This window comes from Leucoraja erinacea, chromosome 8, assembly GCF_028641065.1.
Source record: "Leucoraja erinacea ecotype New England chromosome 8, Leri_hhj_1, whole genome shotgun sequence".
In the NCBI taxonomy this organism is placed as follows: Eukaryota; Metazoa; Chordata; class Chondrichthyes; order Rajiformes; family Rajidae; genus Leucoraja; species Leucoraja erinaceus.
Window position 1 is genome coordinate 9,913,882 of NC_073384.1, and position 27,211 is coordinate 9,941,092.

Below are 27,211 nucleotides of genomic sequence, written 5' to 3' on the forward strand. Positions count from 1 at the left end.
TCTTTTATTTGTGGGAATTGTATTGGGCATTAATAATTCTACTTTTATCAATTGCCCACTTTAGACAACTTTTGCCCCTAAAATTGTTTAAATTATTTTTTATAATTATTTGCTCTGCCAAACTCCACCCCAATGATTTTTAATTAAAAAATTGGTATAGCCATCTGATTTCCATTGAGCATTCTACATTTATCATTTTTGATTATTATTTGGATCTGCAAAGTGCTATTTTATACTCTATTCTGTTTCTTCCTCTTGTTCCCAATAAACACACTGCGGTTAAAAGAGCCACAATGTAGCATCTTCACTAGCCTTCCTTCCAATCCACCCCACTGCACACCAGCCTCCCCACCATAACTTCTTGAATCCAGCTGAATGCTTTTGTATGAAGCACCTGATCTTCTCGCAGCTGAGTGTATATGATTGTTAAATTGGTGTGTGGAGGCTGTGAAACGCATCATGCCCTTGGCTGGCATAGCAAAAACAGCTTATTGCTGATCCAGGGCACTACCACCAAATGTGGTATTTTGCACTTAACTTGTAATTAAGTTTTTGTTAAGGTTTGGATTTTTAAATGCAGCCAAACGAAGCAATTAAAACGTCTATGAGCTGTAAGGTTGGGAAGAATTAAATTGCATGTCACAGGTGAGTACAATATTTAGCAGGCTGTACATCTCTGTAATGGATCATCTGTGGCGACAGCAAAACATGAGATAATGAAGAAAAGAGTTGATCATGCGTGCTCAAACAATGCACAGTTCCCCTAAGATGTTACTGCTGTTGCTCAGACAATACCATCTCTGGGTTACTTCATGAAGTGAGTTGCCTTCATTTCCTTTTCCCGGATTCACAATTTTCCTTAATTATTTTTTTAAATAACCCTTTTTGAGCCTTGCCAGAAATGACTTGTGTAGTTTAGGAGTCGAACTGACTGTATTTCCTCTGATGTCAGCTTCCTTCTGGTTTCCCTTTCTTTGAAATTGGCATCTCAAGTGATAATGTTCCATGAACATGTCATTGGTGTAAAACCTTTTTTAAGATTTAACTTTTCCCCCTAAAATACCAGTTTTCCCTTTGTTGTGACAATGTCTAGAATTCCAGGTTTCTGGTGCTAATGAAGAAACCAAATTGAGCACCATCCTATTTGTTCTACCTTTAGTAATTGCTTGATTTCAAATAAACCCTGTTTATAAGGTGAGCCAAGGACCATTGAGCTCAATATTGTAGTTCATTTTCAAAATTGTAGTTCATTTTATTTGAATAAGATGCTAAAGCTCTTTTTTTATTGTTGTGAGGCTGTAATGATTTCCATATTTTGTACTTACCATCGAAGATGATTAATGAATATTGATATAACTTACTGTGCATACCTATTACTCTAGGAACATATTCAGAAGAATAGCATTTGGGTGGACCATACAGTTATTAACAATTCTTTGCATAGGAGGTTTATTTATGATGAAACTCAGAAGATCGTACGTCTAATTGTATATAAAGATTTTACAATTCAATTATCTGTTCATGCCTTTGCTATAATGAAGTAAGCCAGGAAGAGGTTTTTTGCGTATTGTGGATACATAGCAAGAGCACCGAACGTCTTGAAACCAAGTCCTGGCTGTCTCAATACACTAAATAAAGAGCATGCTATTTAGTGAACATTTGTGCCTCCCTTTCTGGCACAAATCCAGAATGGGTTCAAAATCTATCCCCATTTACTGCCCAGAAACAGACCAATAGATCTGCTGAGGGATTTTGGCATTTTTTGTTTTGGATATTTCTTTTCACCCAGTTCATGTTTGTACTGCATTAATCTCTTCCCACCTATTTTCATCTAACCTCATCAACATTCTGTTCCTTTCTCCCTCTTTTTTTTTGTTAGCCGACTTCCCTTTATAACTGTGTCAGATGCTCATCTAACAAGGTTGAACGGGTCATAGAAACATGGGTCAACAGTATCTTTGGAGATAAAATGGACAGACATTGTTTTTTGTCAGGATCCTTCGGACTGGGTCTGGAAATTACTGTGTGGAAACACTGGGCATCAATGGTTTCTGTTTTAGATCCTGGGTCAAAGTTGACTTAGTGATCAACCTTTCTAAATGGCCATCTGACTTTTTTTTTAAAAAATTTGGGGGGGCACAGTGAAGTTATTGTGCAAGTAAACAGGGTTTTTTTTCAGTGAATTGACCGAATTCATTCCATCTTAGTGGCTACTGACAGTAATGTGAAGTTCATTTTTATTGGCTTGGAAATTTGTAAATTAATGAAAGCGTTGCCTAATTCGTATTCCTCAACAAGGTGGGATGTGCCCACTCTCTTGAAAAATGGTTGACTAATGTCTGCCCCATGCCGTTAACATACTTCCATTGCCTTGGTGAAGGTAATTGCATTGCAAAATAGGTAGCCTGATTGCCTGTGCTCCTATTGGTCCTAGATTTGTGGGCATTTAGGCTTCACATTATTGTGGTTTGCTATGTTACTCTTCAATCCTAGTTTTCCTTAAACATTACTAGTCTAGCTGAATTTGTTGTCTCTAACTTTCTCCCTGGCTGTTTGGGTTCTGAGGAATGAAATTACATTAAAATGTTTGCCGTACAAAATTTGTTTGCATTTTCAAGACCTGGATATGACCTTCGGTGCTCGCTATGTAATCCAGGAAAGGTATTTCAAAAACCTGTTCTTTTTGGTGATAAGTATATGGTTAAAAATGCTTCAATATTATGGATTCCAAAATCATATATCATGTGCTGAAATAAAAAAATATTAAATTAATTCCTAGCTCTGTATTACAACTAGGAATATAAAATTGTTTACTTTTGAACTGAAAATGTTATGCTTGACGTAACAATTATTGACTTTTCCCATTGCTTCCTTTTTTTCTAGGAGAGGAGTGCATATTGGATGATGGAAACTTTGGGATCCACAGTGAGTATGGATTTTTAAAATTCAGTAATAATAAGATAGGATAAATATAGGAGTTTATGTGGCACTACATATAGATTGAGTGTTGTTATTGGTCTGCAATAGGCATGAAGTACTAGCACACTTTTAATACTATTGCTAGCAGATATGTGTGTAAGATATTGGGCCTGTGCAGTCAGTGCACAGCCAAGAGGTAGTGAGGCTCTTCAGGGAGTCGGGGTAGAGGTTCTCAGATGTGCAGGGGAAGAAAAAAAACAGCATAAAGTACAAAATGTAATGTATTATGTTTAATATTTAAATCTTGAGATTTAGAGAGAGAGAGAGAGAGAGAGAGAGTACTGATAGTCCTATTCATGTTTAAATCGCTTATTGTTGCATGGAAGTTCAATAGATGGTGAATAAATTTTACTGTGTTTTGAGTTCTGTTTAGAATCTATTAAAAATGAAGTTTTCTGAGATAATGCTGTGCACAGACACTTTCCATGTGTTATTAAATTACTGTGAAATAGCTACAATTTGATTTAGGAAGACAGATCTTACAACATTCTAGGCATAAATACTTCCACATGCCATTAAGTATACTTCTATACCTTGTATCGCAAAATGTGCTTTCTCTGCCCGGAGCCAGATGTTGGCAGGACAGTTCAGTTTAGTTTATTGTCGCGTGTACCGTGGAACAGTGATAGGCTTTTGTTGCGTGCTATCCAGTTAGCAGATAGGAATTGCATGATTACAATCGAGCTATTCACAGTGTAGATATACATAATAATGGAATAACGTTTAGTACAAGTTAAAACCAGCAAAGTCCAATCATAATTGTCTGAGGGTCATCATAGAGGTGGATAGTAGTTCAGCCGTGCTCTCTGGTTGTGGTAGGATGATTCAGTTGTCTGATAACTGCTGGGTTAAAAAGCAAGAACATGGTAAGATGCCCAAAAGTGGTCATTGGCGCACTGTTTCTGGGCCTTGCGATGGGAAATATTTAACAAAAATTGCTCCCGTTTAAGTTTTCACCCCTCAAGCTAATGCCAATCTATGTACCAAATATTCCCTCCATCTTATCAATAGTTCTCGAACAGGAAGAAAAGCTGAACCAGTTTGGAGGACATCTGAATGCTTAAGACAGAGGGGAAAAAAATCCTAACTTCCTGACGTGATGGTTGATGGGTCAAGTTCAAAGAGTAGAGAGTATGGCAGAGGGTATCATCAATAGGCTTCATGTGCACACTAGTGTCCCCTTTAAAAGCCAAATTACTGCTCTCGTCTCCCTTGTTTGTAACCGGGTTCTTATTTCTAAGCATTGACATTACTGTTTGAATTGATCTGTTCTTCCTTTTTCCTTAAGCTGTTAATAAATCTAATTATTCACTTTGGGCTGGTACCTTTTGAAAGGTTGGCTCATTTTGTTTAATACTGACAATTTTTCTGTCTTTCTATTTTACTAGCCACATCTTCAATGCTAAATTTAGTGTGTAATTCCACTGATCACAGTACTGATGTTCATGAAATGTTCACACTGGTGGCATGTACTATATATTAATTACATGCCTCAACCAAATGCAATTTTAATTAAAATCCCACAAGCATAGATATCCTAGGAAGTCTGATGGCTGACTTGTATTTGATGTTCCATGTTTTTTTTTAAAAATGTTTGAGAATGATTTAATCGTGTCTTTTATTTAAAAAAAAAAAAACCTCAAACTGAGTGACTTAATTTGTTACAGATGACATTGAGAAATTGGATTCTGGCTGGTTAACATGCCAAAGTGAAATTCGCTTGAGGTTGCACTATTCTGAAAAACCTCCAGTTTCCATATCCAAAAAGAAGTTCAAGAAATCAAGATTTAGGTAAACCATTTGAAATGTTGAAATTTAAAGAGGAAAGTAAAGAGATGTAAACGGGTGCTTGATTGTTTGCGAAGACAGATGGCATGTTATACAGTTATGTATGTTATACAAATTGCTGTCCTATTTAAATTAATGATATTCCATTGGCCAAACCTCAATCTATTGCCTGCAGATTTAAAAGAATATAGTTAGGCTGCCTGATCCCACTTTGCAATTGGATCAGTCCATATGCATTTATGAAAACTGCTGAATTCTGTGTTTTAATCTGAAAAGCGCACACATGTATAGAAAATGGTGCTGACCCATAAATCTAAAAAATACTTTCTGGGAAGTCCTTACTTTTATTGTGTCTTTTCTAACCAGTTTACATTAGTTCCATGAAATTCATTTAATACCTTATCAGTCTTCAATTAACATTTCCACCTTGAATCCACAGCCATGGGTTGCTAATTTAGTTAATGGCCCGACAAGCACATCACAATATAGTCTGAAGAAGGGTTTCGGCCCGAAACGTTGCCTTTTTCCTTCGCTCTATAGATGCTGCTGCACCCGCTGAGTTTCTCCAGCTTTTTTGTGTACCCACAATATAGTTTGCCTGTTCAACCATATAGTGAACACATTCATATGCTGATTGTTTATAGCAGATGAGAATTGGACTACCAATCAGCATTAGATGCTTGAATTAGCTAAAATTGCAGCATTCGTCTATGGATTTTTGGATAAGGTCGTGATAACTGTGCACAGTTCCCTGAAAGTGGAATCTCATGTAGATAGGGTGGTAAAGAAAGCTTTTGGTGTGCTGGCCTTTATAAATCAGAGCATTGAGTATAGAAGTTGGGATGTAATGTTAAAATTGTACGGCATTGGTGAGGCCAATTCTGGAGTAAGTTGTACAGTTTTGGTCGCCTAATTATAGGAAGGATGTCAACAAAATAGAGAGAGTACAGAGGAGATTTACTAGAATGTTGCCTGGGTTTCAGCAACTAAGTTACAGAGAAAGGTTGAACAAGTTAGGGCTTTATTCTTTGGAGCGCAGAAGGTTAAGGGGGGACTTGATAGAGTTTTTTAAAATGATGAGAGGGATAGACAGAGTTGACGTGGAAAAGCTTTTCCCACTGAGAGTAGGGAAGATTCAAACAAGGGGACATGACATGAGAATTAAGGGACTGAAGTTTAGGGGTAACATGAGGGGGAACTTCTTTACTCAGAGAGTGGTAGCTGTGTGGAATGCGCTTCCAGTGAAGGTGGTGGAGGCAGGTTCGTTTTTATCATTTAAAAATAAATTGGATAGTTATATGGATGGGAAGGGAATGGAGGGATATGGTCTGAGCGCAGGTATATGGGACTAGGGGAGATTATGTGTTCGGCACGGACTAGAAGGGTCGAGATGGCCTGTTTCCGTGCTGTAATTGTTATATGGTTATATGGTGATGACAGAAGAAAATTGGGTGGAAATTCTGATGGAAATTTGGTACCTTATGACCAGGCTGCTGAAATGGAGTTCCAAGTATTCAGCTTGTTTCATTAGGTGGTATGATCTACAGATTGGAGAATAGAAATCAACCAATTGAAATTCATGGGGCCAAAGAGAATGGCATAGCCTGTAGTAAATAAAATATAATCTAATCTATGGAGAGAGGTTTTAGTGATGGTGTACTAAATCTCTGGAGATTCCTAGCATGGGCATGGAAGCAGATAGAAAAAAATATTTTGTATTTGTAAGAATCAATGCTTTGAAATGTTCTTTATGCAGTAAGAGTAATTTGGCATGACGGGTACATATAGCATGCTTGGTTTGAAATATTGACAGAGCTGGTGGGTTCCAATGCTTTCCTTCAGCTCGGCAGCATTAAGGATCGAATACACTGGTTAAAAATACAACAATGAAGAAAATAAGCTAGCAGTTAACTGCTTAGGTGCCCTTTAAATCTTCTGTTCCGATTAGTAAATTTGTTGTTGGATAAGAAAGAATGGTGTTCCCCAAATGCTAAAAACACTCTAGTCACATGATTGTTTAAACATTACTTGCTGTCATACCAGCTTTTGGAGTGAACAAATTCTATCTTGGCAGAGGTTGTAAAGAGTATTCCAATTAACCATATAACCATATAACCATATAACCATATAACAATTACAGCACGGAAACAGGCCATCTCGGCCCTACAAGTCCATGCCGAACAATTAGGTTTCTGATCCACAGAATGAAAACAAGTGTGTGTGTTGTGGTGGGGGGGGGGGGGGGGGGTAGGAGATAATGTTTTAAGTATTACATTGATACTTTGATGTGATGTATATTTTCAGAATCTGAGTGACGTGGGAGTTGTACACTGCATGTAACAATTTTAGACTGATAGTTATGTTGATCTCAACAGAATAGTTTGTGTTAACCAACTTCAGACATTAGGGGAGTAAAACAGTCACACTCATTTGATTTATCCAGGATACAACTAGCTTTAGGAATAGTACAATAAAACTCCAATAATTTAGTACACCCAGGACTTTGGTGCTCAACTGGCAAATTTTCAGAACAATTGAATGTTATTCCTATTAATATCCCAACGCAATTTTTTTTTTTTTTTGATGTTAAACAGTAATATCTAAACAAATTTTCAGGTGAACCTGATAAACATGAAAAGTTGGGTCCTGGTGAGTTAAAATAGAACACGGGTACTAGGGCCCAAGTGAGTTGAAAGTGTGTGCAGCATATATCACGAGCTGTGTCAATTGCTGAAATATTGGAATTTCCAAATAGTAATTACATTAGCTGTGTGCTTGTATGACACAGCATATATCACCAGCTGTGTCAATTGCTGAAATATTGGAATTTCCAAATAGTAATTAGATTAGCATTGTGCTTGTATGATTCTGATTCAGATTCAATTTTAATTGTCATTGTCAGTGTACAGTACAGAGACAACGAAATGCATTAGACAACGAAGATACAGTTTCCTGAATAAGGTTTTTAGTACCTATTACTGAATTTGCCGTTAGACATGAAAGGTTGGTTGAATCCCTGTTTTGTACTTAAAGGGTGAAATTGACATTGGAGGGATTTGAAGAAGAGGGTGAAGAAGGTGAAGATGATGACAAACCTGTGACTACCTTAGCTGAGAAAATCGCCAATACTTTAGAAATTGCCTTAATCAGCAACAATGGATACAGGTCACGTCACTCTCAGCCAGAATGTGGCTATGCCTTGGAACCTGGCCAGTGGACAGAGTATAGCATTCAAACTATGGAGCCAGATAACCTGGAGCTAATTTTTGACTTCTTTGAGGTATGACATTTTATTATTTTATAACCTTAAATATAATCTGCAAATTTCTTATTATTGGCTTGATTTGCAGTGTTTGAGATGGAAGGAAAGCTTTTATTATGACCCCTCTATTTTGGAAACAATTATTGCTACAATAGCTTAATCCTGTGCTAAGCCTTGGCTGTTTTTTTCATATTATTGTAAGCAATATGCTTAAATGGTATAGTTTCTTCATTTTCACATGTGTATGATTTTGGGTTATGGAATCTAATCCGGTTTAGATTATTTGCTGCTTAAAGTATTGCTGGCCTTCCGTTTCTTGGAGAGGTTTTGTTCAGGTTGTTCGATACAATTTTTTAACTTCCAGTTGTAATTCGGTTTGAAGAAGAATCATGTAATACTGCCACTTTGAATGCAGCTGCAACAGTGCACCAGTTTTGAATTTGGAAGATTAAGTAACAGTGACTGTTCTTTAACATCAAAACTCCATTTGATGAATTGTACTAAAGATCCGAGGGAAAAACTAATTAATGGCTGAAATCAATGCGTGAAGATGGTTATGACTGGTCATTCATCCTAACCCCCGGATATTGACAATGTCCCATGTTGATCACCTTCAGATACACCAATAATGATTTGCCTCCATCAAAAGATGCGGGTGCTTTCTTTTGATTCAATGTGTTCACAACTTGGCTATTCTAATGTGACATAGATTCATATAACAGGGAAACAGGCCATTGACCCAATGCCAACCAGCGGGCACTTATCTGTATTAATCCCATCTCCCAGCAAAGGTATTGAAACCTGAAATAGTTGGCTTTTAATTAATGTTCGTGGTTCACTGAAGGACCTGCTGTCTGAGTTTATGACAGAAGTAAGCAGATGTATCTGCTCATGTCTGACTCGCATGTAGGTCATGCTGCACCTGAATGGCCTGCCGAGTTTTAAATGGAGGTCACCCCACCCCCACAAGCTGAAGAACACTAAAAGCCTATATTTAACACATACTATTAAAACACAAAGAAGAAAGGGACAGACAGACTGTTTGCGAGGCAGCCATTGCTGGCACCACCCGTACTTTTAAATATTGTTTAAACTTCTTCACTGCTCTATTTACATTTTACAGGAAGAGTTGGGCGTAGCAGTGGTGAAAGGTGACCCACTTCCTGGTCATGTCGGCTCTGCCTGTCTTCTCTCTTCTACAATAGTAGACAAATCCAGTGGACTTATCACGCTTCCTATCATGAGCAGAAATTCGAGAAAGACTCTTGGGAAAGTAAAAGGTACTAATATTCAAAACAATGTATATGCCTCAGAATTAGTTTGTTTGAAGGTTTTATGTGCAAATTGTACTGGGCTGTATGTTATCTTTTCTGAAGTTTTGCTGGATTCGGGCACACACCAAATTATGCTGCTGAGTGACTATTTCACTGTTACCAGCTCGTTCTCTCGCCATCTGCGGCAGTTCTCTGAATAAATATTAATGATTTTCTGTGCATTTGGCAGTTACTACATAATTTGTGATTTTGAGAGTAAACTGCCCGACCCTTTTTATGCTTTTCGACCCCCTCCCTGCACTTTTACCATATTTGTATCCCATTGATTAAGATCTGGTGATAACCATATAACAATTACAGCACGGAAACAGGCCATCTCGGCCCTACAAGTCCGTGCCGAACAAATTTTTTTTTCCCCTTAGTCCCGCCTGCCTGCACTCGTACCATAACCCTCCATTCCCTTCTCATCCATATGCCTACCCAATTTATTTTTAAATGATACCAATGAGCCTGCCTCCACCACTTCCACTGGAAGCTCATTCCACACCGCTACCACTCTCTGAGTAAAAAAGTTCCCCCTCATATTACCCCTAAACTTCTGTCCCTTAATTCTGAAGTCATGTCCTCTTGTTTGAATCTTCCCTATTCTCAAAGGGAAAAGCTTGTCCACATCAACTCTGTCTATCCCTCTCATCATTTTAAAGACCTCTATCAAGTCCCCCCCTTAACCTTCTGCGCTCCAGAGAATAAAGACCTAACTTATTCAACCTATCTCTGTAACTTAGTTGTTGAAACCCAGGCAACATTCTAGTAAATCTCCTCTGTACTCTCTCTATTTTGTTGACATCCTTCCTATAATTGGGCGACCAAAATTGTACACCATACTCCAGATTTGGTCTCACCAATGCCTTGTACAATTTTAACATTACATCCCAGCTTCTATACTCAATGCTCTGATTTATAAAGACTAGCATACCAAAAGCTTTCTTTACCACCCTATCTATATGAGATTCCACCTTCAAGGAACTATGCACGGTTATACCCAGATCCCTCTGTTCAACTGTATTCTTCAATTCCCTGCCATTTACCATGTACGTCCTATTTTGATTTGTCCTGCCAAGGTGTAGCACCTCGCATTTATCAGCATTAAACTCCATCTGCCATCTTTCAGCCCATTTTTCCAAATGGCCTAAATCACTCTGTAGACTTTGGAAATCCTCGTCATTATCCACAACACCCCCTATCTTGGTATCATCTGCATACTTACTAATCCAATTTACCACACCTTCATCCAGATCATTGATGTACATGACAAAAAACAAAGGACCCAACACAGATCCCTGAGGCACCCCACTAGTCACCTGCCTTCAACCCGATAAACAGCCATCCACCATTACCCTCTGGCTTCTCCCATTCAGCCACTGTTGAATCCATCTTGCTATTCCTGAATTTATACCCAACAGTTGAACCTTCTTAACCAACCTTCCATGAGGAACTTTGTCAAAGGCCTTACTAAAGTCCATATAGACAACATCCACTGCCTTACCCTCGTCAATTTCCCTAGTAACCTCTTCAAAAAATTCAAGAAGATTAGTCAAACATGACCTTCCAGGCACAAATCCATGTTGACTGTTCCTAATCAGACCCTGTTTATCTAGATGCTTATATATATTATCTCTAAGTATCTTTTCCATTAATTTGCCCACCACTGAAGTCAAACTAACAGGTCTGTAATTGCTAGGTTTACTCTTAGAACCCTTTTTAAACAATGGAACAACATGCGCAGTACGCCAATCCTCGGGGACTATTCCCGTTTCTAATGACATTTGAAATATTTCTGTCATAGCCCCGGCTACTTCTACACTAACTTCCCTCAATGTCCTAAGGAATATCCTGTCAGGACCTGGAGACTTATCCACTTTTATATTTTTCAAAAGTGTCAGTACTTCTTTTACTTTGAACCTCATAGTATCCATAGCTACTCTACTAGTTTCCCTTACCTCACATAATTCAATATCCTTCTCCTTGGTGAATACCGAAGAAAAAAATTGTTCAATATCTCCCCCATCTCTTTTGGCTCTGCAGATAACTGTCCACTCTGTCTCTCCAATGGACCAATTTTATCCCTCGTTATCCTTTTGCTATTAATATAGCTGTAGAAACCCTTTGGAAACCCTTTGATCTTGCTGGCATTGGAATTTTCACCAATTGTGTTTTAACATTCGATTTTTGGATATAGGCCATAGAAACAGAAAATAGGTGCAGGAGTAGGCCATGCGGCCCTTCGAGCCTGCGCCCCCATTCAATATGATCATGGCTGATCATCCAGCTCCGTATCCACAAGGGCCACATCGAACTCTCTTAAATATAACCAATGAACTGACCTTAACTACCTTCTGTGGCAGAGAATTCCAGAGATTTACCACTCTCTGTGTGAAAAAAGTTTTTCTCATTGCAGTCCTAAAAGATTTCCCCCTTATACTTAAACTGTGACCCCTTGTTCTGGACTTCCCCAACATCGGGAACAATCTTCCTGCATCTTCCTTAAGAATTTTGCAAGTTTCTATAAGATCCCCCCCTCAATCTTCTAAATTCTAGCGAGTACAAGCCAAGTCTATCCAGTCTTTCTTCATATAAAAGTCCTGACATCCCAGGAATCAGTCTGGTGAATCTTCTCTGCACTCCCTCTATGGCAAGAATATCTTTCCTCAGATTAGGAGACCAAAACTGTACACAATACTCCAGGTGTGGTCTCACCAAGACCCTGTACAACTGCAGTAGAACCTCCCTGCTCCTATACTCAAATCCTTTTGCTATGAATGCTAACATACCATTTGCTTGCTGCACCTGCATGCCTACTTTTAATGACTGGTGTACCATGACACCCAGGTCTCGTTGCATCTCCCCTTTTCCTAATCGACCACTCTAACACTGTTTCCAGTATATTTTTGCCAATTTGGGGAGGCGGCTGAAATGCTTGCAGGGAAGCCAATTGGGCATTAATGTTCACAAGGAAATGCAGATGGTTGTTAATATAAGAAAAAAAAGTGCTTGTATAACTCAGCGGGTCAGGCAGCATCTCTGGAGGACATGCTTTTGGGTCGGGACGTTCAAGTTTAATTCACCTAGAAATGGAAATGTTGAATTTCTAGGCTATGGTGCATAATTCTGCAACAGTAGAACATCAACATTTGCTGCATACATCTCAATAATGTTTGGTAACGGCATTTTTAGGGCCAGGTGCAGTGTCTCAATCAAAAACATCGACAATCCCTTTCACTCTACAGAACCTGCTTAACCTACTGAGTTCTTCCAGCAGTTTTTATTATGTTTAAGTGAAAGATGTGTTGACATTCTATATACCAAGTCTGTTCTGCATGCTACAGGGTGAGAAAAACTGCCTTTTACCCACACGTCAATTTTGGTGATAAGTCTGAATTAAGCATTCTTTAATAATATGCTTTGAAGTATGCAATTAATGCTTCTATCTGCCTTTATGTACGAATAGTTGACTACATCGTTATTAAGCCCATAGAAGGGTTTATTTGTGATATGTCTCCTTCACTGTCCAAGTACTGGAAACCAAGAATGCCCTTGGATGTTGGGCACAGGGGTTCCGTAAACTCAACATCAGCAACGTAAGTGTTAAATTGTCAAAAATAAAATCATTTTAATCTAAATCAAATAATTTCAATCTACAGCGTCAATGAGAGGTGTATAAAATTCTTCCACACTTTCTGCTGATTTAAGTATAAAGCACGACTTATTAAATGTGCCCAGCCTGTAAATCTGCACCCAAATAACAAACCACAAAGCGCTTTCCTGTTTCTACATTTCCAATTGTGTTAGTAAATATTTGGCTCATTGTAGTGTATTTATCTCAATCTCGTGCATATTCATTCATTTAATGTAATTTTCATTGTTAGATTTTGTTTTAGCATTTATCAATGGCCTCCTTCATCACACACATTAAAGCTGGTTTTAATTTAAAACCCAATTCGTTTTATTAAAATAGCTATGGGCAATGGTGGTAGATTAAGTTGTTTTATGGTGCCTACAGCTTTTCCTCTTCTGTATCAGCAAGGAATATTTTCTAGAACTTTCTATATAAGTTGGTCTTGATTTAATAATCGCCTGATTACTTTCAGTTTTTGAATATTTTATTTGATGGAAATCTGCATTTTTTTAATTTTAACTTTTTGCAAATGTGGAATTGTTTCAAAATAGAGATGCACTTTAAAATCTAATTTTTTGGTGTCTATTATTCCTCATTCTTTAAAAAAAATTAAAAGCTGCAGTTAGTACCAAACAGTTGCATGGTGGCAAATCGTTGTATTATTTGCAGTACATGCCAGTTACTCCAATAGATGACTCGATGTCAGTATTGTACAAATATTCTTGCACCTGCACTCCCAATTTGTTTCAAATCTCCTATTATTTGCCCCTCAATTCCTTTCTCCTTTGTGCATTTATTCTTGATTAAAAATGTATATCTTTTCTCATCTCATTGTCTTTGTCTTTTGATCTTATTTCCATTTTCTCTGCCTTCTGATGGAATTGCATATTTACATTGTGACATATCTGCAAAGATAAATGTTATTTTCACAATTACAATGACTGCTTTAAAATAGTGATCCTCTACTTTGCCCTTCCCTATCTTGCAAGCCTACTTCACTGAGGGACTATACTTGCTGAATGTAACACCAGAGGAAGTTGACTTGCCTTTGTTAACAGGATTTCTGTCACATAAACAAAAGCCTGGTTAACTTTCCTGCACTTGTTCAAGCATTTCAAAGGGATTTAGACTTGCTTTTTGTGTTTCCTGAGTAATTTTCTTTGTACTCTCTCTAACATCAAGATTTGTAGATAAAATGTGATTTTGTTTTTAAATGTCAGAACATTTATTTTCAAGCTAACAAGTACTTTTGTTCATTAATGTTGGGGAATTAAATTTGGTTATTCCAATAATAATTTATGAAATTAAGCTATACATACAGAAGCAACATATGTTATGGTTTCATAGAGCTGATTTTCTAAAAACAAAATTATGTTTTAGCCTCGCAAAGGTCAGAGAAAACACAATAGCTTCCTTTAAAAATGCCGCTAGTCACGTAAGTAATAAACACATCTCTGCATGTTTCCAAGTATATATTGCCTTAAAAGGTCACACTGAGACATAGTTTCTCCCAAGAATTAAAATCTTGTTAATGTAACTATTTGTTGAATAAAATTGTTAATATGTCCAAGCCCAATATTGCCAGGTTATGATTTGCAACATTGCTTTTAAGTATACATTTTTGTTTTCATTATAGGAAAAATGCCTTGTTTTATAATAAATAGATACAATGGAATTCATTATTTTCAAACTGGTGGTTAGAGCCATTTAAATTTGAAAATTAAAAAGTAATCTGTTTAAAAATATTACTATTAAAATCATGTATGTAGCAATAAAAATAAGAAACATCCTGACCTTGTAAGTATCTGTATGAAGTTTTTTTTTTAAATGGGTCCACATCAGCTTCGCCGGCTATAGTTGGCACAAAGCCTAGGATTCAGATGCAAAGTGGTATGACTACTCAGCTCGCTTTATTGCGGAATGCTCTCCAGCACATTCCTGACCAGTACAGCTGACAGCTCTGGATAAAATGAGTAGGAAGGAACTGCAGATGCTGGTTTATACCAAAGATAGACATAAATTGCTGGAGTTATTCAGCAGGCTAGGCAGCATCTCTGAAGAAAAGGAATAGGTGATATTTTGGGTTGGAACTATTCTTCAGACTTGTTGGTTGTCTTTCATTTCATTTGTATCTGCCCAAGCTGTGTACCTGGTGACAGTTTTAAGAGTCTGATCTTGGACATAAGAAGAATGTGGCTTGACTTTTGGAATTGACTGAATGTGATTAGGGCCTCGATACTGGTTATATTGACCATTTGATGCTACTTTGCTCGTGCTGCCATTGGATTTGGAGGATTTTGTAGAGACTAGTACCTCTCTGGTGTTTTTATGTTCTTTCAGACACGGTATGTCTCAAGCAAACAGTAGGACAGGGAAAACATGACTGGACACCATATGCAGTATTTGAGGTCGTGTTATGTAGATAGCGAAGACGGTCATGATGCACTGATGGCAATCGTGAATCTCATCTGCTTTTGTTGGGAGTTGGATACCATGATATGGGATTGGGTCCATAGTTCAACAGTGTTGCTTCATGGATCGTTACTATTCATAGTCAGTGGGGTCGGGTTGGTAGAGGACTTTTTCGACCTGCAAATTTTACGTGTGGGGTCCATTCTCTTGTTCACTTCAGGAACAGTTCGACAATTACTTTGAGCTCGGCCTCCAAATGTATACATAAGCGAGGACCCCCTGCTGAATTTTGAGGCAAACGTGTTCAATAGTGGAGCTGAATAATTCTTAGTTTTTACATTGTTCCATCCCTGTGGGATATTTGTTGAAGGTGTTTAGCTCAGTGGTGATAGATCGAGAAAGGTATTGGGATTTTGATGCCGTCTTGCTGGATGCAAATGTATACTGAGATTGGGACTTTGTAATATGAAACTCCAATAAATTTGTTCCCTAACCAAAATGGACCTTCACTTCGGGATCCTAGAAAGAGATATTTCTGATGTGTTGAGCTGTCCACTGCTTTGCACCTTGCCTTTTATTCCAAACGTTTGCAGATTGTGCTAAACCCTTATTCTTCTACAGAAAGTGATGTGTTGAGCTGTCCACTGCTTTGCACCTTGCCTTTTATTGCAGGTTGTGCTAAACCTTTATTCTTCTGTTGCCATCATTGCTTACTTGGAAAGCGGTCCAGGAAATGGAAGCCCAAGTTTCATTGAAGAGCTCAGTGGTGAACTAAATCTGCTATCTTCCCCATCTTGGGATACTACTGGAAGTATATGATAGGTCGGACAGCCCCTGTAGAGGGAGAAATGGCCAACATTTTCACTTTTCTTTCATCAAAGCTGGGATTGTTAAAATGAGACGGACCTCAAGTTGGAAGAAGAGGGTCATGGTGAAAAAGAGGATGTGTAGCACAGGGAGGAGATGATGACATATTGAATAGCAGAAGTAGTGATAATGCTTGGTGAAAGTGCATGTGAGATGAATTTTACTGTTACTTCTGTTTTTCTCCATTTGGGCAGTTTTCTCTTTCCATATTTTTGTGTTTGGGAGGAAAGGTGGGGAAGAGAAGGAGATGAAGAAGACCCAATGTCTTATTACCACCTTATCTTCAACTTTATTGTGTGTTTGTGTGCAGATCTCTGGCTGCCGCCTACATATGCATTTAATCATTTGTATTCTGCCCATAACACAGAATAAACTAATGAGTGATCTTGTATTACTTGCATTTTAATCTTTTTGCCCTCGATCTCTGTGGTTTTTATGATCACCTGCCAATGTCTCCCTTGTCTTGATCTATGATACTGGCCCGGCTTGGTTCAAATCTGACCAGCCTAAGGCTTCCTCTTCCTATTTTAAACCATCTACAAGGATGCAGCTGTCTCTCTACTTTTCCTTCATGTAAAAGTTGCCACGGTATATCATCCAAGGCCACAGAATCAACTTTGTACCACAATCTCTTTCAAGATCTCTTCATTCCTGTCAACTGCTTGTCCCCATGTCTTGTAAAGGTTTGAGAAGACTGCAAATTGCTTTTGCCTGTTTTTTTGCAAAGTTTGTATGCTTATCATTTGATTCCATCTCCATTCAACTGTTTGACAGAATTAAACTGCTCTTATACCTAAAATTCCATTTGACTTGAAAGTATGCTATTCCAGTCCCCATCAAAAGTAAATTTGCACCTCCAACTTTATTCAGTCTGCCTTCAGAACTTGCTCTTGGAACATTTCATCTTCTCGTATATTTGAAGATTGAAGTTAACTTGAGAATCTGCCTTGTCACTGCCATAATTTTCGCATGTGCTGATTGGCCGTGTGTCAGGAACTCATCAAGCACTGGGATCTTCTAATGTCCAGAAATTAACTTGCTCGGTTTCAATTAGATATTTTTGTCAGAAAGTTTCTTCTTCTGGAAGAATTTAACTGCATTGGGTTGCCTAATGTCACAGCAATCCCCTATCCGGGTGCCATCTTGTTTACTGTTGTGTTTTTACAATTTCTTAATGGCGGTCAACTGAAGGAACCCAAGTGAGAGAGAAAATGTTTTTCTCATGTTTTTGCTTTTATTCATGTGTTCGGCCCAAGTTAGAGTTGTCAACAAATTATTGGTTTGTATCTGATTGCATGTGCTGCTGTCATCTCATTTGGCTCAGCTGGTTGGACGTTTGCTTATAATCTTGAAGATTGTGGTTTCAGACCTCTCTGGACTTGAACCACACATTTTTTAAGTGATGCTCCATATTAAGTCCCGAGGGAGTGTTGATATGTTGAAGTATTATCCTTCTTAACTATTAAAGTCTCGTTTAACTTTGTGAGACAGCTGCCGTGTTTACATGTGCCATTTCTGAAACTTTGAAAACATTCCAATTATGATTGTACTTGTTTAGGACTTCCACCTCACATTGTTTTGTGAATGAGCTATTAACATAGTTAGTAACAAGCAGAAACTTACAAACTGTAGTGATGAGAGGGAATATTAGGCAGAAAGACAGAGGAAAGGAGTAAAATACTTAGCACCGGTACAGCAATGTTTGTAATTATCAGAGATGTATTCATCTGTTGTATTAGAATTGTGCAGCATAATGTATGATGAATGTAATCCATTTTAGCAGAAGTAAATCTGAAATGTTAGAAACAAGCATATAATTGGTTGACTTTCTTACAAGACTATTGCTGTCCAATTCCTGGAAAATAAGGGGACTATTCGTTTCTTTCAGGGTGCTGCCTTTGTAGAATTCGATGTACATCTTTCAAAGGACCACGTTCCAATTGTATACCATGATCTCACCTGTTGTATATCAATGAAAAAGGTATGTAATTTTTGTTTTGCATCAATCTGAAGAAGGGTCCTGACTGAAACGTTGTGCATTTCCTCCATAGATGCTGCTTGATCTGCCGAGTTACTCCAGCACTATTTATTGTTTCTTGCTCAAGATTTGAAGTCTTCTGTCTCCATGTGATTCTGTTTTCATTTTTATGCTGCTTACTCATTAAGAAGATATGTTAATCAGCATTTAAAGTAAATGATCTGTACTGTGACTTTCATCCAACATGTTTACAAAGAGGCAGCCCTCGGGGTTATTTTACTTAACCTCACTTTAGCGTACAGCTGTAGCTTGAAGTTTGGTTTGGAAAGAAATTAATAGGGATTGTTTTTTAAAATTACATCACTAATACTGTACAGAGCATAAAATTATGCATAGATAGACACAAAAAGCTGGAGTAACTCAGCGGGTCAGATAGCATCTCTGGAGAAAAGGAATAGGTTATGTTTCAGGTCGAGACCCTTCGTCAGACTCCTTTTCTCCAGAGATGATGTCTGACCTACTGAGGTACTCCAGCTTTATGTGTCTAATTTTGGTTTAAACCAGCATTTGCAGTTCCTTCCTACACATAAAATGTGGCATGGTTGTTGTGGGCAGGATCAGTGTTTGTACAAGTACAGTTGAAATAGGCGTCAAATTGCATGATTTATGCCCCAACTGTGAAGGAACAAGTCTGTGTTTTGTGGTGCACTATTGGTGAATCTATTGATTTTTGCTGCCATTTCTCAAAATTGAAAGCAATTTGGGGAATTCAGCATCTAGGTAGGAAATTCCATAATTTGTGGTCGATGACTTCCCTTTCTTCCACAATTTCCACAGTCAGAATATAAAGGACGTTCTTTTAGGAAGGAGATGAGGAGAAATTTCTTGAGTCGGAGGGTGGTGAATCTGTGGAATTCTTTGCCACTGGAGGCTGTCAGTGGATATTTATACGGCAGAGATAGATTCTGTAGCTATTGATTAGTACGGGTGTCAGAGGTTATGGGGAGAAGGCAGGAGAATTAAGTTAAGAGGGGGAGATAGATCAGCCGTGATTGAATGGCTTGATGGGCCAAATGGCCTAATTTAAATCCTATTCCTTATGACAATTTGTCCAATTGAATAAAAATCATCAAACGAATTTCAGCTATATGTGAATTAGCTCCAATACAGCCTGAAAATCTTGTGTTTTGCACAAATTTTTAGCTTTAGTCATTGCTTTATAAATATGCCAAAAGCTGACATTTGTGTATTGTCACAAGGCCATTATTTCCGCATTTTTAAGTATAAAATACTTTGAGTTTAAAAAAAATTGGCAACACCTTGTATATAGTTGCCCCAGTGGTGCAGCGGGTAGAGCTGCTGTCTCTGGCAGTGACCTGAGTTCAATCCTGACCTTGAATGCCATCACATTCTCCCTATGACTGCGTGGGTTTCCTCTCGATGCTTTGGCATCACAAAGACTTGTGAGTTGGCCACAGTAAATTGTCCCTGGTTTTGTAGGTGAGAGTGTGGATGTGAATATGGGGTGAATACAAAATATTTAAAAGTCCTGTAAGTTAAATCGTTTGCATAATCTGTTGCATTTTGTTTAGTATACGTTACATGGCTTTCCAATGTCGTTTTTTGCAGAAAATGGACAAAGAATCTTCAGAATTATTTGAAATTCCAGTAAAGGAGCTTACATTTGAACAGTTACAATTATTAAAGGTAAGAAATTATATAATTCTCTGATTACCTTTTTTTAATTTGGAGAACATTGAAAGCTGGTTTTCAGTCAAACTTTGAGCTAATTTAACACTTGTTGCAAAGGTAATAAACAAATCAAGACACGCTAAGATGGTGTAGATGGCAATAATAATATTAGGAGAATGTCCACATACAATCCACAACCGCTCAAACTGTTTTCCCTCTGCAGTCGACGCTCTGCTTAATGCCCAATGACCACATTTAGTTCAGGTCCACCACACCGATTTTCCGGCACCCTTGATTCTAGAGCCCTGTCTGATTATCCATTTTGCTGGGTCAACTGAGGTCATGTAATAATAATTCAGCAATGTGCCTCTGACCCCTCCCATGCCTCGAAAGCACCATGGACTACTGGAAACTTAAATAATTATAATAATAAAAACAAACAACTCTTCTGGGACAGTTGTGTCCCGAAAGAGCGCATACTCCACACGGAATGCCATCTGTGGCTATCCAGTCAACAAGTCTGGTGGTTCAGGAATTCAAAGTGTGCTCTCGTAATTTTGTCCGGATCTGCACTCATGATCTTGTACATTTTTTCATCCAATTACACTCAGCCCCAGAAGTCTACTTTCTAGGGGGGTGAATGTGTAGGAAGGACTGCAGATGCTGGTTTACATTGAAGATAGACACTAAAAGCTAGAGTAATTCAGCGGGACAGGCAGCATCTCTTGATAGAAGGAATGGATGACGTTTCGGGTCGAGGCCCTTCTTCACACTTAATCTGCATTACAAGTTCATCTACCTTTTTCTTTTAAAGAACTCCACTAATTTCTGTTCAAGGATTGTCGGTTTCCTTATTTCTGCTAATACATCTTGAGTAACTTTTTTTTAAAGGCTTGCATCCCACCCTGTCATTATTTCAAATTACACTAATCAATTTGAGAATTTGCTCGATAGGTAAGGCTATTTTTTTCTAAACCAAGCTCTGCAGTTCTTTGTGTCTCCTTTAGTTTTAGTGTTTGAACTAATCCTTGTAGATGGTAAGCTCTTGTTAGCAAGGATGCACGTTTATTATGTTGTAAAAGAGAGGTTATGTGTTACAGAAGTTTGAAGCATGTTCACAACAATGAACTGGTGAGCTTGTACTATTACGTAAGTGGCACAATCACATGCCAATTTTATCTTTCAGTTGGCTCATGTGGCTGCTTTGAAGGTGAATGATGATAAAGGTACATATAGTGTTAGAATGTTTCAAAGATTCCACATGACATTGATTTTATAGTTTTAGTATTGTAATTTGAAATCCTTGCTGAACTGTCATGCTAATTGGTCTCCCAAATTATGACCTAGAAAATGTTTTTTCCATGGAATCAAATAGATTTTTAAATTGTATAATTTTTGGGAATACAGTATTTCTAGTGCAATAACAGATTTTTTTTTTAATCTGTGATTGCTTTGAATTTTTTGTTTTGTTTTTGTTTTGAACACCTCTTGCTTTAAATTGCTTCAAAAGTCATTTACCGGGGTAAATTGCTTACAATTGGAAAAGCAAATGCAGTTTGAAACGCTCTGTTCCTGCATCCTTGCGAACTGCGGTGCCAGAATACAGTACTCGGCATGCAATACTGCAAATGCGACCCAACTCCAAATCCTCTAAAGCTGCATCATGACTATCTGACTTTTCTATTCAATGTCCTGATGATTGAAAACGTAGACCACTCACTTCTGACTTCTCTGGTCAGAGGATCAGAAATTCTATCAATCACAGAAAGAAAGAATCAATCGTTTAGTTCAGAGACACAGCGTGAAAACTAATCATTTGGCCCACTGAATTTGGGTGTCCAATAAGCTCCTGTACACTAGTTCTATCCTACACACCAGGACCAATTTAGAGAAGCTAATTAGTCTACAAACTAGAATGTCTTTGGAATGTGGGAAGAAACTGCAGCTCCCAGAGAAAACCCAAGGTCACAGGAAGAACGTACAAACTGTCCAGACAGCATTCGTAGTTACGATCGAACCTGGGTCGATGATGCTGTAAGGTAGCAACTCTACTGTTGCGCCACTGTGCTGCCTGCGCTATGCAATTATTTTCTTTTACATTTTCCTTTTACACAAAGCATCTAAAATTTCATTGAATTTGCCGTTCAATCTTTTTGGCAAGTAAAGTTTGAAAGTAGCCTGCTTAAAAATTGACAAATCAATAACTCGATTTGTTTCTGAAACGCTTTAAATAAATGCATTAGAATAGATAACCTTTGGTGTAAGCAGTGCTGAGTTTAACCGTGATTTTGTAGGAAGACATTTGATTTCTCATTTCAATATTCACGTCTGAGTTTCCTGAACTTTTAATTCCTTAGAAAATTTGGATGACGAAAATGATGTTTCAGAAAACCAGCCATTTCCTTCCTTGCAGCAGGTATGTCATTTAAAGAACTTCATTTAAATTGGTTAGAATTTCAACAGATAATTTTGACAATCGTTTCTGTATCGTTAAATGTGAGACTGTGCTTAAATTGTCTAAATCTTCATCAATGGAGTGAAATAAAAATGGGATTCGCTGTCTATGGTGGTCTCTAGTACTTTCTCACAGTTTAATTATTTATAATTGATCTGGGTCAATGAAAAGTAGCCTTTTTAAAAAGTTTCGAGACGTGTACTTGTTTACTTATTTTACAAGTTATTCATATTTAGTTTTTAAAACTTACTTACATTTTTGTGAATTTTCACACAAATTTAAAGATATAATTTCTTCTTAGGTTTTATTATGTGTGCCTGAGAATATTGGATACAACATTGAAATTAAATGGCCCTGTCAACAAAAGGTAAGTAGACAAAATGTGTCAGAAGGAACTGCAGATGTTGGTTTAAACCGAAGAGAGACAAAAAGCTGGAGTGACTAAGTGGGACAGGCAGCATCTCTGGAGAGGAAATGGGTGACGTTTTGGGTCGTGACCGGATGGTCGCGACCCGAAACTTCATCGATTCTCTCTCTCTCTCTCTCTCTCTCTCCAGAGATGCTGCCTGTCCCTGCTGAGTTACTCCAGCTTTGTGTGTCAACAAAAAGCAAGTCATGTATTCTCTATATTCAGCATTGGGTGGTTGACTTGAATGGTTTATTAAAAAAAATATGGTCAATGCATGTATTGAGTAGGCTTGTTTATAGTGACAACATCATAAAGAGATGAAGGACTATCTTTGACAAGGATTGTCTTCAAGTCATTTACTGGGGTAAATTACAACCATTGCAGGTTATTAAACTAGTACTTATTATTTGTTTTTCTTGGGGAGCAGATGTTAATGCACTTGACGACAATTGTTCAATTTTGTAATTGCATTGTAAGCTTTTATGACATGATTTGTGGCATAATATAGTCCTAAAATTATTGCATTCCATTTAGTAATTCCGTTTGCTTTTGTAGAATGACAGGATTGAAATCTTTTGTAATGGGGACATTGTTTTAGAGGCAGAAAACAGCAATCGTCACAATGTAGTCTGATGTTTAATGTATGTAATGTTTTGAGATATAGCCAGAAACTGTCCCTTCAGCCCAGAGTTCTTGCTGATCATCGATCACCTGTTCACACTAATTCTATGTTATCCCACTTTGCATCCCTTCCTTACACATTCGGGGCAATTTTCAGAAACCAATTAAACTACAACCTTTGTGTTGGATATCTTCAGATAATGTTTCCGTTTTCATTAAGCATTGAGGGGGGTGACTCGCACTTTGTTCCAGTTGTTTGATTCATTAGATGAATGGATTTTTCAAAATTTAAAGCAAGGGGAAAAACGTGTTACTGGATGCATAATTTTTTCAAACTAGTTGCTGAGTTAGCTGAACTGCTGTCTATCTTGAAGTTCAGTACTCGAGCTTGATCCACAAATAGAGCAGGTATAGCAGCAATTCATCCTAATAACAGAAGTGTACAATATTGTTGAAGTTGCTTATTTCAAATGAGATGGTAATGAAAACATTTTTAAAGAACAAGTGATCCTCCGGGAATCCAATTTCCCTCCGGGGATGAATAAAGTTTTACCGTATCGTATCACACCAATATTCTTGTATCGTTAGATTAAAATATTCTACTTGTTAGTCCTGCAGGAATATTTTTTTAAATTATGGATAGGACCGATTTGGAGGGATATGGGCCAAATGCAGGCAGGTGGGGCTTAGTGTAGCTAGGACATGTTGGCCGGTGTGTGCAAGTTGGGCCGAAAGGCCCGTTTCCATGCTCTATCACTCTGACTCTGTTAATCCAAACAAATGCAACTGGTATGGTACAGTTCTTAAGCAATATTAATAGGCCATGAGAATAACTGATGTGGGCATCAACTATTCCAGCAGAAGAGAAGGTGCGAGGCATTGACAAAGTAGCGTAACACCATTTGTAAGGTAGCAGAAGGGTAGAGCTATGTTCAGTGCCCTCCAATTAAACACACCTGAGCAATTACAAACACCTGTGAAGCCATGTGCCCCAAACATTATGGTGCCTGAAATGGGAGGAACAATGTATAAACACTGCTGTAATTTCTACATGGTGAACCCAAAATGTATAAAAATTGCCTTTATTAAAATCTGACAACGTGCACTTTAACCACCTGTGATTTTTTTTCTATGACAAATCTCAAATTGTGTACAGAGGCAAATAAATAAATGATGGGTCTTTGTCCCAAACATCATGGAAGGCACTGATTACACTTTTTCAGATTACACTTTTTGCACTGCTAATCTGATGTTTATTTGTTGCGACTGTCTACAGAAATTCATTGCTGTTTATTTTCTCCTGTTGACAGGATGGTGTGTGGGAGGGCAACTTGCCAACATATATGGATATGAATAAAGCCATTGATATAATCTTAAAATGTACTTTGGAAAATGCTTCTAATCGAAGAATAGTGTTCTCCTCATTCGTTGCTGATGTCTGCTCTATGTAAGTTTTAATTTTAATATATTTTAAATGAATTTATATCTGCACGCCTCTTTGTATTGCGTTTTTAAATTATTATTTTTACTCCTACCTGTAGTTGTCCTAATCCAACATAACTAATTAATCAAACAGCGAGTGAGGCAATCCATATTGTAATGCTATATAGTCTAGAAGCATTCTCACTAAGGCTCTATACAATTGCAGGAACATTTCCTTACACCTGCTTTGATTGGTATGTTATGATAGATTTGGTCTCCTTGCCTAAGAAAGGATGTATTTGTCATATTTTTGCTTTTTCTCTATGCAGTTCTAATAAATGAATTCTGATCATTGTAGATTTGTTACATCAGTGAAACAAGTTTAAACACTTAAATTGTCATTAATGCAAGCCATAAACTCCCTCCCAAGCAGTATTGGCGTATACCTATGCCTCAAAGACTAAAAATGTTCAAGATGATGGCTCGCCATCACCTTCCCTTGGGTAATTACATGCTGACACGGCCTGTGAACTCCATATCCCTTGAATTATTTTTTTTTTAAACTTCTACCTTCAATAGCAACTACAAAACAAGAGAAGCATGTATTGTGTGCCCATGTGGTGACTCGAGCCTAGATATTTGATCTCTAATGAGTTACGGTGGCAGTAACACCTACATTTATCCATGTATGGCAAAAAAGACAAAGCTGTTTCTAAATGTTTTGCTTTTTTATTAGGATCAGGCAGAAGCAAAACAAGTATCCAGTTCTTTTCTTGACCCAAGGCTATACTAATAGCTATCCCGAGTTTATGGATCTCCGGTGTCGAACCACGCCAATTGCAATGAGTTTTGCACAGTCAGAAAACCTTCTGGTAAGTACTACTCGGGTACATTTCCATGAGCAATGTGAGAGTAATAATTTTAGTACTTTCCAATTAATTTAATTTTCTCTCTCTCTCTCCTGTTAATAGGGAGTCAATGTTCATACAGAGGACTTGTTGCGAAATCCAGATTATATTCAACAAGCTAAATCAAAAGATTTGGTCATTTTTTGCTGGGGTAATGACACCAATGAGTCAGAAAATAGGAGAATATTGAAACAGAAAGGAATTGATGGCCTAATCTATGACAGGTACAATCAACGCTGTGAAATCTGTACTAATAAGGTCATGTTGGTGGAATGTTAACATGGATGAATGCATATAACTCATAAGAATTAATGAACATATAATGCGTACAAAATCATGAGGGGAAATGATCGGGTTAATGCACAGAGTCTCTTACCCAGAGAAGGGGAATCGAGAACCAGAGGACATAGGTTTAACGTGAGGGGGATAAAGATTTATGAGGTATCTGAGGAGTAAGATTTTACACAATGGGTGGTGGGTTTGTGAAACAAGTTGCCGGCAGAGTAGTTGAGGAAGTTAATTTCGCAAAGTCTAAGAAACGTTTAGACGGGTACATGAATAAGGTGGGTCTAGAAGGATATGGCAGATGGAACTAGTTTGGTCATTGTGTACAAGTTGGGCCGAAGGGTCTGATTCCACACAGCATCACTCTTGACTATAATTATTTTATTTCAAATACTTTGAGGATTTCAGTGGTGAGGCTGAAATATACTGCCTTTTCAAAGTTGCCTGGATAAAGTGGTGGGCCACCTCAAACAGTTAGTGCTTTAATGCAACGGTGTTTTTTCTGTGCCACTTCCAAAACACTGGACTTTGAAGGCAAAACTGGAAAACCTCTTTCTTTTCCTGCCAATTTGCAGAAATGCAGCATTATGGTCAATGGTAGCATTTTCTGGAGTGCTCAATATTAAATGTCTACTGCATGGTTCTCCATCTTCGGGTTAATTTTTTTTCCTCAATTTTCTACGTCATTATTCAATAACTCTCTCAGACTGCAACTGACCTGCAAATTCCACTTAATCGATGAGATTTTCGAATAATGTACAGGACCCTGTTAGAATATTTGAAAAGCAGGGGATCCGTCCTTCGAGGTGTGAGGAATGGTTATCAAAAAAAATTAAAATAAGAATATTCCTGTGCAAATTGCCAACTTCAATACAGTAGTGCCTATATTTGAGAAGTACATGAACCGTAGGGCAACGCAATGGGGTAGCTGGCAGAGCTACTGCCTCGCAGTGCCGGAGACCTGGTTTGATCCTGACCATGGGTGATGTCAGTGTGGAATTTGCATGTTCTCCCTTTGACCGCATGGGTTTCCGCCGGGTGCTCCGGTTTCTTCTCAAAGACGGGCCGGTTTGTACGTTAATTGGAAGCTGTAACATTGCACATAATCTGTTGGGAGTGGAAGAGAGGGTGTGATAACATGAAACTAGTGTGACCGGTTTATCAATGATCGGTGTGGACCAAA

General features: G+C 38.0%; 1 protein-coding gene across 1 annotated transcript in view; it reads left to right on the plus strand.

The window, feature by feature from the left end:
- gpcpd1 (glycerophosphocholine phosphodiesterase 1) overlaps nt 1–27,211 on the plus strand; it is a 46,368-nt gene that overhangs the window by 15,002 nt on the left and 4,155 nt on the right. The window contains exons 7-20 of the mRNA XM_055638962.1: nt 2,884–2,925; nt 4,647–4,770; nt 7,801–8,047; nt 9,153–9,309; nt 12,812–12,941; nt 14,360–14,414; nt 18,147–18,239; nt 19,866–19,943; nt 21,115–21,154; nt 22,286–22,344; nt 22,685–22,750; nt 24,724–24,860; nt 25,572–25,707; nt 25,807–25,967. Coding sequence (XP_055494937.1) covers nt 2,884–2,925; nt 4,647–4,770; nt 7,801–8,047; nt 9,153–9,309; nt 12,812–12,941; nt 14,360–14,414; nt 18,147–18,239; nt 19,866–19,943; nt 21,115–21,154; nt 22,286–22,344; nt 22,685–22,750; nt 24,724–24,860; nt 25,572–25,707; nt 25,807–25,967 — 1,525 coding nt within the window. The remainder of the gene's footprint in view (nt 1–2,883; nt 2,926–4,646; nt 4,771–7,800; nt 8,048–9,152; nt 9,310–12,811; nt 12,942–14,359; nt 14,415–18,146; nt 18,240–19,865; nt 19,944–21,114; nt 21,155–22,285; nt 22,345–22,684; nt 22,751–24,723; nt 24,861–25,571; nt 25,708–25,806; nt 25,968–27,211) is intronic.